General features: G+C 45.6%; 1 protein-coding gene across 1 annotated transcript in view; it reads left to right on the top strand.

Annotated features, from left to right (window-relative positions):
• Positions 1–3,020: 3,020 nt before the first annotated feature.
• Positions 3,021–13,919, top strand: part of LOC117740356 (guanine nucleotide exchange factor VAV2-like) — a 164,120-nt gene continuing 153,221 nt past the window's right edge. Inside the window, 1 exon segment of the mRNA XM_034546712.1 lies at positions 3,021–3,841. Coding sequence (XP_034402603.1) covers positions 3,638–3,841 — 204 coding nt within the window. The 5' untranslated portion in view covers positions 3,021–3,637.

Below are 13,919 nucleotides of genomic sequence, written 5' to 3'. Positions count from 1 at the left end.
TTTTTGGTTGCATTTCTGCATTTTTCTTTTTGTTGTGGTTTTCAACTTGCTCTCGAGCCTGGTTTTAAAACATCATATTTGCCTGCCTGCACGCTTCCTTAGGGGGGAGGGTTCATGCGTTGGCATATAAACTGCATGCATATTCTCTGTAGATTGAGGACTTGAAACGGATCTCCGGGCAAGTCCATGTTGACGTTCATGTCTGCTGGTTGTTGTGACTCCCTCATTCACCCCCAGGGCTGACGCCCGAGGATGGAATTGGTAAGCCAGCACTCCTGAAAGACATGGACCACATCCACAGTCACGTAAACAAAAGCAAAAACTGCCTGAGGCTCTACAGGCTGTGCTGTCCGCACATCGCGAGTAGATGTGTGAAACCGCAGGAGATCGGGAGGAGTCTGGGTCCAAACTGAAATGCTCTGTTTACACTGTTTCGGGCATCTCGATTGGTTCCAACTGATACTTATGCTTACAGGCTCTTTATACGGGTCATGCGTGGCCCACTCTTGTTTGTCGTTTGCGTATATATGCCTGTGAGGCCTTTCTGCCTAGGCAATTGAATGAAACGCTCCCTGTGGCAAGCAGGATTTCAGACACTTTTCGTTTGAATCCATCCTTGAGCCGTACATATATCCATGACCTGAACGTGTCTTGTACTTAAACACACGATCTCCATGAATACATCCAGCTTTGATAACGTTAAAAACATACCAAAAAAACCAAAAATCCTCATTCAGGTACAAGAGGAGCTCATAACGTCAGACGTTGCTGTTGCGTCGTTCTATTTTATGCCCGGAGATCATTTTTGCTAAACGCGTTTCATCCCCGAAGGGAACCTGAAGGTGAGAAGGGACGATTATGACAGAGGGTTGAGACGAGTAATGAGACATGACGGCGAACGTTTAACAAGAAACAGGTGGCATATTGATTTTAGCGATGATTAAGTGATTAATTGACCAATTTTTAAAATTATTTTACTAACAAGGGCTGACATTGGAAAGTCTGTTGAAGATGAGGGAGAAGGGGGTCTCCGTTCTTTTCCCGGTGCGACGGCGAGCCAGCGAATGCACAATAGCATGGACTCGCAAACTAAAGCAGCTATAACAGATTCCAACGTTCAGCAATTTAACTATTTGCTCTAAAGGCCTGCCCTTGGAATAAATACGAACATGGCATGAACACATGCCACCTCCAAAGTGTTGTCTCTGACTTTATGGCATCACCAAACAAATCACAGGTATGATCTGGAAGAAGTCATGACGAGCCAATCATATTTATCCGTAACCGGTGTAGTGGTTTGTATGGTGTGTTTTAAAAAATATTTTTAACCACAACTTTTAACTGAACCACAATCTTACTTTAACATCCCACCTAAAAACAAACACAATCTATTTACCTCATGAGTAGGTGTGGTCGCATATAGTTTATGATATATATATATATATATATATATATATAAGAACCAAAACTGGCCGAGGAAATAAATAAATGAATGAATAAATACATTTGTATTATGTTTATCATTCAGGCGTGGCCCGCTCAGTAACCATGGTAACTTGAGTGGTTTGTGTACCTGTGTGGATGCCTCTGGTGGGGTCCGTAATTGCATTAAAGGGCCACTCCAGCGGTTTTGTGAGTGCACAGTGACTTGCAAAAGAGAGCGATTAAAATAAAATGATGAAAATTGAAGCGGCAGAGGCCAAGACATTATCATGACTTTTAGTGTCTATGGGTAAACCTCCAGAAAAAAACATGGATCCTACATTTCCCACAATACAACTTTAATGTGTCTTTTAGTTATATACTCTTGCCCAAGCCTTTCAAACTCAACTCCCTAGTTTTTTTTACTTCTGTTTTTGTGTTTTGATTTTTTAAGAAATGGCTGTGCAGTAGACCTACTTGACCTACTTGACCTACGTGATAATATAAAATGTGACACACAACATCGGGGAGAGGACTTTCCCTTTAATAACAAATACATCAAAACATCCCAAATCGTTATTTTTAATACAATCACATAAATGCTCACAACAATCCACTTTACAGTGAGCGGATTGTACTGAAAGCCACTAGCTACTTCCTGCCAAAGCACACCTGCCCAACACTCAATGGCGTTGGTGTTGTGAACTGTCGCCCTTTAAACCCCCTCGTGTCAGTAGCACGTGCAATGCGCGCTTCCTCCGTCAGAGGGCGCATACACAAATTCCCTTTAAAAAAAAAAAAAAAGATATTCCCCGAAACCCACATTATTGGGAGTACGGAGCCACTTTAACGGAACATATTGCCACTCGAGGCAAGTTTTACCTTTGCGCGAGGTCATCGGCACGTGCGAGCTCGCCCCCCCCCCCCTCCCCGACCCCTCTCCCCACCACTTAATTCAACGTCGCGCGACAAGCTGGGCGCTTTCTCCCCACGTTGGTGCAGCTCGCGCGAGTCGGGAAACATCCCCCGTAGGAAAGGGAAACGAGGAGGGAGGTAGAGGGAGAGAGCGAGGGGGAGAGAGGACCTGAACGGAAGGGAGGCAGACATCACAGACATGCCAAGCTGTACACACACACACACACACACACACGCGCAAGCAGCAGCGCAATTGTAGGGCGTGCAGAGGGGCGCCAAACAAAGTAGCGTTATACCGGATAAACGCAAACACTGGTGTTTATTCTCCTTCTTTTTTTTCTTCTTCTTCTTTTTTTGTGGTCCTCCTGGAAATACTTCCGCTGCCGGAGAGCGTTGTTCAGCCCGTGTGTTGTGTGGACAAGAGGGTTCCGGCCGTTGTGCAAACCCTGCCGTGTGTGTTATCTCTCTCTCCCCCCCCCTCTTTATTGTTTGCTGTGGATATTACGGGAAGTTCTTGTTATTGCTTTTTTTTAAACATTTTTTTTTTTTTTTGGACGTTAAACTTCCGAGGAAACGTTAAATGCAAATGTCCGGTCGCTGACTCCGGGCTTTTGGTTTCACTAAACGGACTTGAAACGCTGTGTGTTGTTGTTCCCCCCCCCCCCCCCCCAACCCCCTCTCACACATCGTATTGTGAAGCTGTGCTGTTTGTTTCACTGCAATGTGAGCCACTACAGTGAAGTCTGTACATGACAAAAACCTCCGCTGCTTCCAGCTGTTTTCTTAGCCGCTGCTGGATCGCCTGCCAACCCCCCCTCCCCGCCCCAGGTGGATGGAATATGAGAAGCAAACTTTTTAAGAATGAAGAGGAGAAAATTCACGTAGCACGTCTCTGTGGTCTGCTCGCATCGCTGGATCCGTGTCATGATTTGAGTCTTTATTTTTCTCTTTTTTTTCTTTCCTCCGAGCCTTCCCCTTTCCCCCATGTCGCCGGAGACGGGGGAGTCGACGTGCGTCCTTCTGGGATGGGGGGGAATGTAAGCGCGGTGACGCACGGTTGCGAAATCGCCTGATCAATCGAGCTGATAGCGAATGATTAACAAGTCCCGGGCGCAGGTAGGGAGCCGATCGTAGCGTGGCTGCTCGAGCGCCGTGCAACACCCCCCCCTCCCTCCCCTTCCCATTCCCCGCTGCTCTCAGCTGCTCCGCCAGCGAGCCAGTTCGGGGACTCGGCTTAGATACTTTGTGTGTGTGTGTGTGTGCGGGGAGTCCCCTCCACCCCGCAACCCCTGGAACCGCTATGGAGGAGTGGAGGCAATGCGGGCGGTGGTTGATAGACTGCAAGGTCCTGCCCCCGAACCACCGGGTCGTGTGGCCCTCGGCCGCCGTCTTCGACCTGGCGCAGGCTCTGCGAGACGGGGTGCTCCTGTGCCAGATGTTGCACAACCTCTCGCCGGGTTCGGTGGACCTAAAGGAGATCAATTTCAGACCCCAGATGTCACAGGTGAGTTGCGAACTACCAACCCGCAAGATGATGGGGCTGTTTTGATGTGACACACACACACACACACACACGCACACGCACTGCTCTGCTTCTCGTTCACACCTTGGGGTTTCCATGTTGTTTTGGTGAGGTTTGGAAATCTTCTTCTTCTTTTTTTTAACAGCATCCCATTCCTGGATTATAGTCCACAGATTTAATCCCTCCTGTCTACAACAAACCCACTTCCACCCTCCCACCCCAAGAACAGCCACAGTCAGTGTATGTGTGATGGTGCAGTTCAACAGATGTGCGAAAGGAGCAAGGTGCCGCGTGCCACGCAACAAAAGCATATTTGTTTTGGAGCTACCGCTCTCTTGTTGTTTTGTCTTCTGCTTTTTGTTGTTGTCTTCCTCCAAACACGTCACTGTTTTGGACGTCTCAAGGTTCCCACCGGCGCTGCATCCTGTTGTCAGGGGAAAAGGATTTGACGCGGTTTTGCTTCCGGTTAAGGAGCGATATCCAATCCGAGACCAAAGATATTCATCTGTTTTCCCTTGCTTTTTGTTGAACATTTTCTGGCGTCGGGCTGTAGTGGCAGCATCACGCGGAGTTGGACAAGTAGAGCGAAATCCTCGGGAGAAAGTCACGAGCGATTCGGGCCGCCAATCTCCTCGATTCAGTGAACCTGTACGGGTTTCCCTTTCAAATCCAGGGAAGCTTGCGTTTACCCATGTCGTATTTTTCATGAGGGTTTGGAGGCAAACGACCGAGTAAAGGTCACCGCAAGTCCTTTCAAAGAGGGAGAGGCATTGCTGTTTTAGAAGGTTTGGGAATGGCCTCAGCCTCCTTTGAAGCTCACGCTCTCCTCTTGATTTCCAAAAAGCCAACGTGAGGACGTGTCGGTTGAGCGCGGGAAGTTGACACGACCGCGGCGGTGGAGCACAAGTGCTCTGTTTCAAACGTTGACTCATTCAGTGTGCACTGAAGCACCGCTGAGCCCCCTTCGTTCACTGTGCGGTGATGGAAGTCAGGGAACCTTCGCTGTGGGTAGATCAGGGCTGCCCCCCCGCCCCCCCCCCCCTCCCTGCCTGCACAGTGTTTTCCGGGTATCAACACCTGCACTCAGGCCAAAAAAAACCCGCGATCCCATCGGAGCACAGTAGTCTGATATTCTCGGCACGCTTCCCGTGGCCCAGTTTCTGTCACAATAACGCAATGGTGTGTGTGCGTGGGTGTGTGTCGCATCCATCCTGGCCGGCTTTCACGCTGTGTTGCTGGCTGCCTCTTTTCTTGGTAAGTGTTTCTTCTTTCCCCCCCCCCCGTGTGTTTCGATTGGTAAAGCGTCACGCAGTGCATCGACAGAAATGTCGTCCACACTCAGTTCTGATAATCCATCAAAGGCCGATATAATGACGATAGTTTGGAGCAAGAAAGGGCCGATGGTTTTGCGTTTTTATATATATATTCGAGAGATAACATTTGTGTGGATAAATAAACTGAAAACGGGGTCGGATTTGACTCGTTGTGCCTACCTTATCTAACGCCAGAGTAGCGTCCACGTGGAGAATTGCTTTTGGAAAAACCACATCTCCAACGAACAAAATAGTAAATATCTCCAACCATCAAAATAGTAAATATCAAAAACGCAAAGACATTCCATGTTTTGTTTCTGGATGGCTCGCTTTGATCCGCCCACTAATCCGTGCTCCCGGTCCCACTGTGTGAATCCTTCGCAAGGGTGTGTGTGTGTGTGTGTGTGTGTGTGTGTGTGTGGGGGGGGTGGTGGTGGTGGTGGGTTAAACCAAACCCTGGCAGCAGAACAGTCGCGTGTGATTCATGATAAGCGGAAAGGTCAGGGAGCGTGCAGCTTTCACACTCTTGAGTCAGTGGGCCTAATGAAGACGAGGGGAAGTGGAGCGACTACACTCGTTGCTCCTGATTAATGCCTTCTTAAATTGAGTTTAGTTAGTCCCGGTATGTTTGACTCGGGGCACTAACCCCGCCACATCGGAAAAGAGTAACGTCCAATAAAAAGGGAAGTGCTTTATTCTAACGGACCCTCATCCCGATTTAAACACGGGCAGCGATCCCAGTTTGTCCTCCGGTGTATACCTTTAGTGCCTCGGTGCATTCTGGAGAGCTCAAGAGAGCCAGTCGGTGGGGAGCGTCCATGAAGCGGCAAGTGGACATCTGGATCTATGACTTTGACTTTGACCACATGTTGCGTGTGCACGGCGGCCGTGGCTTCAAGGGTTTTCCAACGTGGGTTTTTCTGGTTTGAGATTGTTAACGGTTTTCAGGGTGGAGGTTTTCAGGGCGAGCCGGTTTGAGACCGTTATGGGGTACGTTTAGATTTTAGTCGCCGGCACGGCTCAAGAAGGCCCTGGGTTCAAAACCCAGAAATGTGTTGAGTTTACATGTTCTGCTCATGCATTGCGTGGGTCTTTGGTGCCGGTTGAGGTACCGGAAATGACATCAAGCAGAAACACTGCTGCTTCTGTTGTCTCCAAGGTGAGGATGTGCAGTTTTATCGCTCCCCTTTTGCAATCGTACACAGAAAATATATTTGTGTTTTGGCTAATTACTGGTACAGGACTTCTCTCTGAGGATTTTCCTGGCGCCTTTTCACGGTTTACTGGCATCTAATCATTTTGTTTTGCACTCGGATGACTCTACTGAACAAATAAGGGTGGGGAAATATGCATTCAAGTGTCTAATAAGTGGAAACATCCTTCCAAGCATTATTCCAGCTCACAGCGAGGAAGTGTATAGTGATACTCGCAGAGTAACTGATGAATGCGCTGAACTTTAAGCACCCATGTCACGGACATCTGAAAGTAGCCGCTCTAGCAGCAAATGTCGGGGTGAGTCTCGGGCCGCGTCCAAAGCCGGGATTTGAAGAAGAAAAAAAAAAACTTGTTTTTATTTTTCTCAAGTTTGGCCTTCTTTCCACATGAAGTTCTGTGCAGACGGAGACGAGATTTATCCTTTTTCCACATTGTGTTTTAGCGAGTAGACGGGGAACATTTAAGATTTTTTATAAGGATGGCGAGGCCTCTTTACCTTGGACGCTTAATGAGCACCGTTGCTTCGGAGCTCAAATGTGTGTACATATCCAGAATCCAGCGCCTCGGGCAGCGTGTCAAAGACAAGACCGAGGTGTGTGTGTGTGTGTGTGTGTGTGTGTGTGTGTGTGTGTGTGTTAGATTTTCTCTTTCTTTCTTTTTTCTTCTTACTGTTGGTGAGGTGGTTGTGAATACCTTTGGGATGACGTGTGTGTGTGTGTGTGTGTGTGTGTGTGTGTGTGTGTGTGTGTGTGTGTGTGTGTGTGTGTGTGTGTGTGTGTGTGTGTGTGTGTGTGTGTGTGTGTGTGTGTGTGTGTGTGTGTGTGTGTGTGTGTGTGTGTGTGTGTGTGTGTGTGTGTGTGTGTGTGTGTGTGTGTGTGTGTGTGTGTGTGTGTGTGTGTGTGTGTGTGTGTGTGTGTGTGTGTGTGTGTGCGTGTGTCCACTCTCAATAAGCGAGAATTCTTCCTCTTTGTCCGGCTCCTACCGGCAAGTTGCAGGCGCTGGTTTGAATATGATTTTTATTTTCATAGATTCTGCTATTCATACTACATCCCCAACGACTATATAGCTGCAAAGCCGTGATTGAACAGTGCGGCACCAGCGTGGAGGTCAGGGTTTCCACTATTCCAAGACCGACAAGACCGAGGTGTGTGTGTGTGTGTGTGTGTGTGTGTGTGTGTTAGATTTTCTCTTTCTTTCTTTTTTCTTCTTACTGTTGGTGAGGTGGTTGTGAATACCTTTGGGATGACGTGTGTGTGTGTGTGTGTGTGTGTGTGTGTGTGTGTGTGTGTGTGTGTGTGTGTGTGTGTGTGTGTGTGTGTGTGTGTGTGTGTGTGTGTGTGTGTGTGTGTGTGTGTGTGTGTGTGTGTGTGTGTGTGTGTGTGTGTGTGTGTGTGTGTGTGTGTGTGTGTGTGTGTGTGTGTGTGTGTGTGTGTGTGTGTGTGTGTGTGTGTGTGTGTGTGTGTGTGTGTGTGTGTGTGTGTGTGTGTGTGTGTGTGTGTGTGTGTGCGTGTGCGTGTGCGCGTGCGCGTGCGCGTGCGCGTGTGTCCACTCTCAATAAGCGAGAATTCTTCCTCTTTGTCCGGCTCCTACCGGCAAGTTGCAGGCGCTGGTTTGAATATGATTTTTATTTTCATAGATTCTGCTATTCATACTACATCCCCAACGACTATATAGCTGCAAAGCCGTGATTGAACAGTGCGGCACCAGCGTGGAGGTCAGGGTTTCCACTATTCCATCATGGTTATGGAGGGGCCCGAGAATTCTTCTGAACCAAACTTTCAAATCCACACAACCATTGTCAGAAGAATGCCCTGTATTAACATAATATTCCAACAATAACCCTATGTGATGGCGTGTCACCAGATCTGGTGTGTAGTTCTTTTATTTACTACTTTAGCTTTGTTTCGTACCGGTCGTAACTTTTGGTCTCCATCGACTTTTGAGAAACAAAAAACAAATCGGTCTCTTTTTATTATTGTAGCTTTTCAGCGTTCTTCGGTAGCTGCCTATGTGTTTGGAGAGGAGCGCTGACGGAACAGAAAGCAGGACTGGTTTGTTCGTTCATCAAAGGGGTGTTCAAAGTGTGACGCTATTGTTTGAAGTAGTGATACTAATACAAGTAATATTAACAGTGGAAGTATATATCTCTCTCATTGAAATAGAAGTATTCATCTTTTGGAAGCGTAAACCCCGGGCTGAGCCCCGTCTCAAAGAGCTCTGTCGGGTTTGAAATACGATCAGAGTGAGGGTGCAAACCACAAAACGGCGTGTTGAATGCCAGCCCACCTTATTCTGAAATCTTTTGTTTGTGTCTTCTGCGACAACTGAGGACAACCACCCGCCAGTGTCCCCCCCCCCCCAGGGGTAATTTAATCTCTGCATTCCATCTAGCGCTGACCTCGTGACCCCAGCGTGCGCCGGATGCAGGTAATACTGCTAATGGAGCTCGTTAGGGACACGTCCCGTGCTGCACAGCCGGGGCGTTGCCACTGGAAGCTAATGGGATTGACAAGGGGGGGGGGGGAATCGGGACCAGGCCAGGGGTTTCCTAACCCTTTTGTGTGAGCTAATCCTGCTCCTAAGGTCATGGAAAGCTTTTTAACTAACTTTAACTGTGACAATGTGTGTGTGTGGCTTGTGGGTTGACATTTCCACAACTGGCTCCAAAACTGTTATTTCTTGAGGGGATGGAAATGGTCTTTGTCTTAACTGTCCAGTGTCACGGCATGTAGTCTGTCTTTCACACTGATTTAGGAACAGTTCAGGGCAGTAGGCTGGTCACAGACGATGTATGTATGTATGTATGTATATATCTTTTTTTGGTCTAAAATCCAGTCAGTCAACTTTTTTGGCTCAGGGGCCATATTGACTTTTAAAATTTGACAGACCGGCCGGGCCAGTATCAGATGGATGGAGAGCAGGGGCGTTTGTAGGATTCCAAGAAAGGGGGGCTAAGCCCCAAGGGGAGTGTCACTCTTGTTAATGTGTGTGCACATTTTTCTTGGGGCCCCTGATATCCATTGTTTCTGACAGTTCATAGATTGGTTCAATCAAAAATAGTGTGATTTTGCTCTGTAGTTTTGCTTTCATTCTGTGTCTGTGTGTGTGCGTATGTATGTATGTGTGTGTGTGTGTATATATATATATATATATATATATATATATATATATATATATATATATATATATATATATATAAATATAAATAATAACACAAGGGACAGAATTTCAGGGTCATAGTGATATTTTTCATTTGCCTCAAGTAAACCTGAATGTAATCAGGTAAGACTCGTTAACAACTACAGACAGACACATTCTGTAACTACCTGGACTTACAGGTAAACCTGAATATAATCAGGTAAGACTCGTTAACAACTAAAGACAGGCCAGATCCGGTCCGTGGGCCGTAGTTTGCCCACCCTTGGTGTAAACCGTCAAAGATGTAAAATTTTATCCTTTTACTTTATTGACATCTAGAGTGATTATTTGCATAAAAACACACACTTCAAATGATTAGGAAAAAAGATTGGAAGCTAACTTAAACGGATCTCAATGCCCTCGCTAGTATTGCTGTGAAAACGCCTCCTTCCAGCTACTATATTTATTCAAGCTTCTTGACAACTTGATTTTTAGCTCCTCCTGCCAATTTCTACACAGATTTGTTGTTTACAATGTACCGTCATCAGGATTTGCCACTAGAAAGCACCGAGTCTCCCGATCGCTTATTTTTAATGAATACATTCCGTTAACGATCAGCAGTAAAAGTTTATTTGCACTTTGATGTATAAACTGCATTGTTAATCCACCGTTCACCTACGTGCCGAAACCGCGAGAGGGGATCCTTGCAGATCACAGATCAACTCATTACAAGCAAAATGAATATCATAACCAACAGGAATGATGGCGAGAGCTATGAAAACATGACCTAGGTTGTTAAAATACATAAATGAATAAATAATGGTCCTTTTTTAATCCCAGGGGTTGTGTAAGAGGCCGCAGCAATGTATTGATCTGTCGGGGATCGTACCACTTTTCACACGGAGGTAAGATCACATAATACAGAGCCGTGTTCTGTTCAAGGTCACTTGATCAGGGCGGATGTGCATGCCTTTCAACAGGAGGGAGCCTGAACTTTGTCCAGTTGAAGGACAGTCTTGGCTTAAAAGTAAAAATTCCCTTTCTTGGAAACAGAAGTGTAAAAAAAAAAAAAAAGCAGTGAAGGATTTAAGTGTTTCTGCCCAGCTGCTGCTGATTAACTCGTGACACGTTCTTGTAAGCTGAAAAGGAATTTATACTCTTAAAATCAAGTTCATCTGTGGGCACATGCCATTTCCCTAAACCGTATCCATGTTTCTTTCACTTGCATCCTCCCACTGAGAAACGCCGGGCAAATTGAGGAAACTCCTTGTTTGTTTTTTTTCGAGACAAAATGAGACGAAGATGTCCGTATTTGTTGTTGATGACGAACAGCTGGAATCAGTCGGCAGTCTGGTGGTCCGTCTGTTGTTGCTTTTGAGTTTTTTTTAATTTATTTGTATGTGCTTTCCAAATGATTCCAACAATGTAATACAACTGTTCCTAAGCGGTCCGATCCGCTTAAGAATCCAGTCACTTACAGATTTCCTCCAAAAAAAAAAGGTGTGTGTCTGTCCGGTAAAAAAGCCCCTCATCCCCGGGTCAAGCAAGGATCAAATAAGGGAATTGGTATGCACCCCCGTGTGTCAGCTGCACAAACACAACGTCTAAATATCCCTAATGTCTTCAGAGGAACGGCCCACAGTGTTGGAGCAGTTGAGGTGTGTGTGTGTGTGTGTGTGACACATCATACCTCTGTGCAGGGTGAACATTGATGTGTAAAAAATATACTTTAAACTGTTACTATTCCTCCAAAAACAAAATAAAAAATATGACTTGCTTTACTTCTCCATAGTGCTTCTTGATTATTATAAAACTCTCACCCTCTAAATCCCCAGTTTAGACCCTTAACACAATTGTCTCGTGTTGATCCAGGTGTGAACATCTGTCTCTTCTAAAGCTGCTTAACGCATTTCGAAATAAAGCACGATTACGCACGTCGGGGCATTTGAGGAGCCGGTGACTATTATTGCATTTCTGCGTAATAAAAGTAGAAAAAATGGCAACTTTGACGGCAACTGGCCAGGACCAAAAAAAAAAAAAGACAAACAATGCTGTTGAATCACTTGAGTAAAAAATAAAAATAAATCATCTGATAAACAAGAAGATGAGACGAGTGCTCGCATAAAAGCACTTTCCATAAAAGCAGATATAGGACTGCAACAGAGAGATTAATGTTCAGCCTTCTTGCTTCCTGGTAAAGGTGACTTGAGAAAAAACACCTGCCGGACAGTAAATTGAGATTGTATTGGACTTTACACTGCGTTGCTGTTTTATCATTTCTTTACTCAAGCACTTTTTGCTTTTGATATATAATCAAGTGGTAGTTCACATCTCGGCCCCTTCCACCTCACACAGCCTGCTCTACGGTTATTGTTTAACAGACACACAGCTGAAAACAAACTTTGTATTGACTTGCTATTTCCACATTTCCATTCAAAACATGCTTTGCTATGTTATTGATTTAAAACAGGGGGAAATACTCCTTTCAGATGAAGAGGTCTGCCTCTACATGCAGCGGATTGTAAGCTTTTGGGTCGTCTGCAGATATTATTGAGGAGACGACATCTCCCAGTCTGCCATAAGCGAGATAAATAGATGTGAGGCTGTAAAGTTGCACAGAACAAATAGGAGAGCGGTTAAGTAGTTCCTTGTTTAATGCAGCAGGCAAATGAATGGCATAGTAGTTGAGGTCAATATTCATTCATTGTAAATGAATGATCACACGTGCGCTGCTGCTCACGACGGATTACTGAACGGACCCACTGGGCACAGGCCCGGGGGGGGGTTACTGCTAACGCTTCTTGTTGGGAAATGACAGACAGACACAAAACAACAACAAGAAGAAACAAAACAACAACAAAGAGACACAAAATGACCACAAAACGACCACAAAGACACAAAACGACCACAAAGAGATGCAAAACAACCACAAAGAGACACAAAACAACCACAAAGAGACACAAACAACGACAAAGTGACACAAAACAACCACAAAGAGACACATAACGATCACAAAGTGACACAAAGGGACGCAAAACTACCACAGAGATGCAAAACAACCAAACAAGACGCACTAGTCTGCGAAACAATGAAAAAGAAATACAAAATGTCTGAAAAGAGACATGGCATAAGCAAAAAAAGCTGATTTTAGACCCAATGCACACATTAAATGGGGCATGTTAAGTGTTTGCATTGGGAATAGCCAATATAAAATTAAAATATAACATGTAAATGCAGATTTTAAGCAAGGATTAGGATTCACTACGTTTAATAAATGATTCAACAATCATTGACTAGTAATGATGTAATGCTAACTAATGTAGCTCTCGCAGCCTAACGGGCGACCTTTCAATCCCACGCGATTGGTGCACAAGCTCAACTCTTTCCACCCAGGCCACAAAAATGGGTTTCTCTTCCAAACGCAGGCGGTGAACACTCGGCTGCACTTGGCCCCAATTTGAAAGTGGGCCGCGTGGGCCGTGCTGTGACAATTCGGGCGGAAAGACTGCCGCGGAACCATCAAGGGGTTGAGTTCTGAAACCGCCAGAGTGCACGTATTGTAGAGGATGCGACCGTGTATTCGATGCCGCGGTCCGACCTTGTTCCCGGGTCGGAGCGACAAATGGGGAAAAGTGAGCAACTGCGGCTTGTATGTCACCAGATTTAATGAACTCTCAAATATCAGTAGGCCTCAAATGTCCCATCCGATTTGGTACAAACGACATAAAGCATCGCGTCGGCATGTGAGGGGAAAATAAATTAATGAGATGGAAAAAAAACGTTTCTACCCTGAGGTTTTTTTTCTTTTCTTTTTTTTATTGTATCATTAAACATCTAAAAGGGAAACTAGCTTTGGCAGAAAATAACAGAGTAACTACAGCAGATGGAGCGCCGTGTCTCTGCCCAGTGATGCAAGTTTTTGAAACCACATTGCAAAAAAGAATCATGTTGTGTATCTTCCCACCGTCTTTTTCTTTCGGTATTCTGCAGTGGCTTGAACGTGACTCAGCCGGTCTGGTGTTACTCAGACAAGGGCCATGCAGTTTTGTCATGTGTATTTAATGAGGGAGAGAAAAACAAAAAACAACAACAACACTCCCCCACACACTCTTTCTCTGCCAAGCATTCCTCAGGGAAGTCAGACGGGAACTCCCAGTTGACCTAATCTTTTGAGGTTGCGAGGGAGAATTTAAGTGATGTCATGTAAAGGCAGCTTCCAGCTAATCTAGTTAAGAGCATTTCACTGTTGAGAGTGGAGAGGTGGTTTTTTTTCTTCTTTTAAACTTGAGGGTAGAATTAACTTTAAAATCTTGCATGTGTGAAAAACACCCAGTGGAGAGGCTCGTTGGGTTAAGTCCCCCCTCTCGTAATTCTCTTACCTAACTCAGGGGACA

This window comes from Cyclopterus lumpus, chromosome 12, assembly GCF_009769545.1.
Source record: "Cyclopterus lumpus isolate fCycLum1 chromosome 12, fCycLum1.pri, whole genome shotgun sequence".
NCBI classification, from domain to species: Eukaryota; Metazoa; Chordata; class Actinopteri; order Perciformes; family Cyclopteridae; genus Cyclopterus; species Cyclopterus lumpus.
This window is presented reverse-complemented; position numbering and strand designations above follow the sequence as displayed.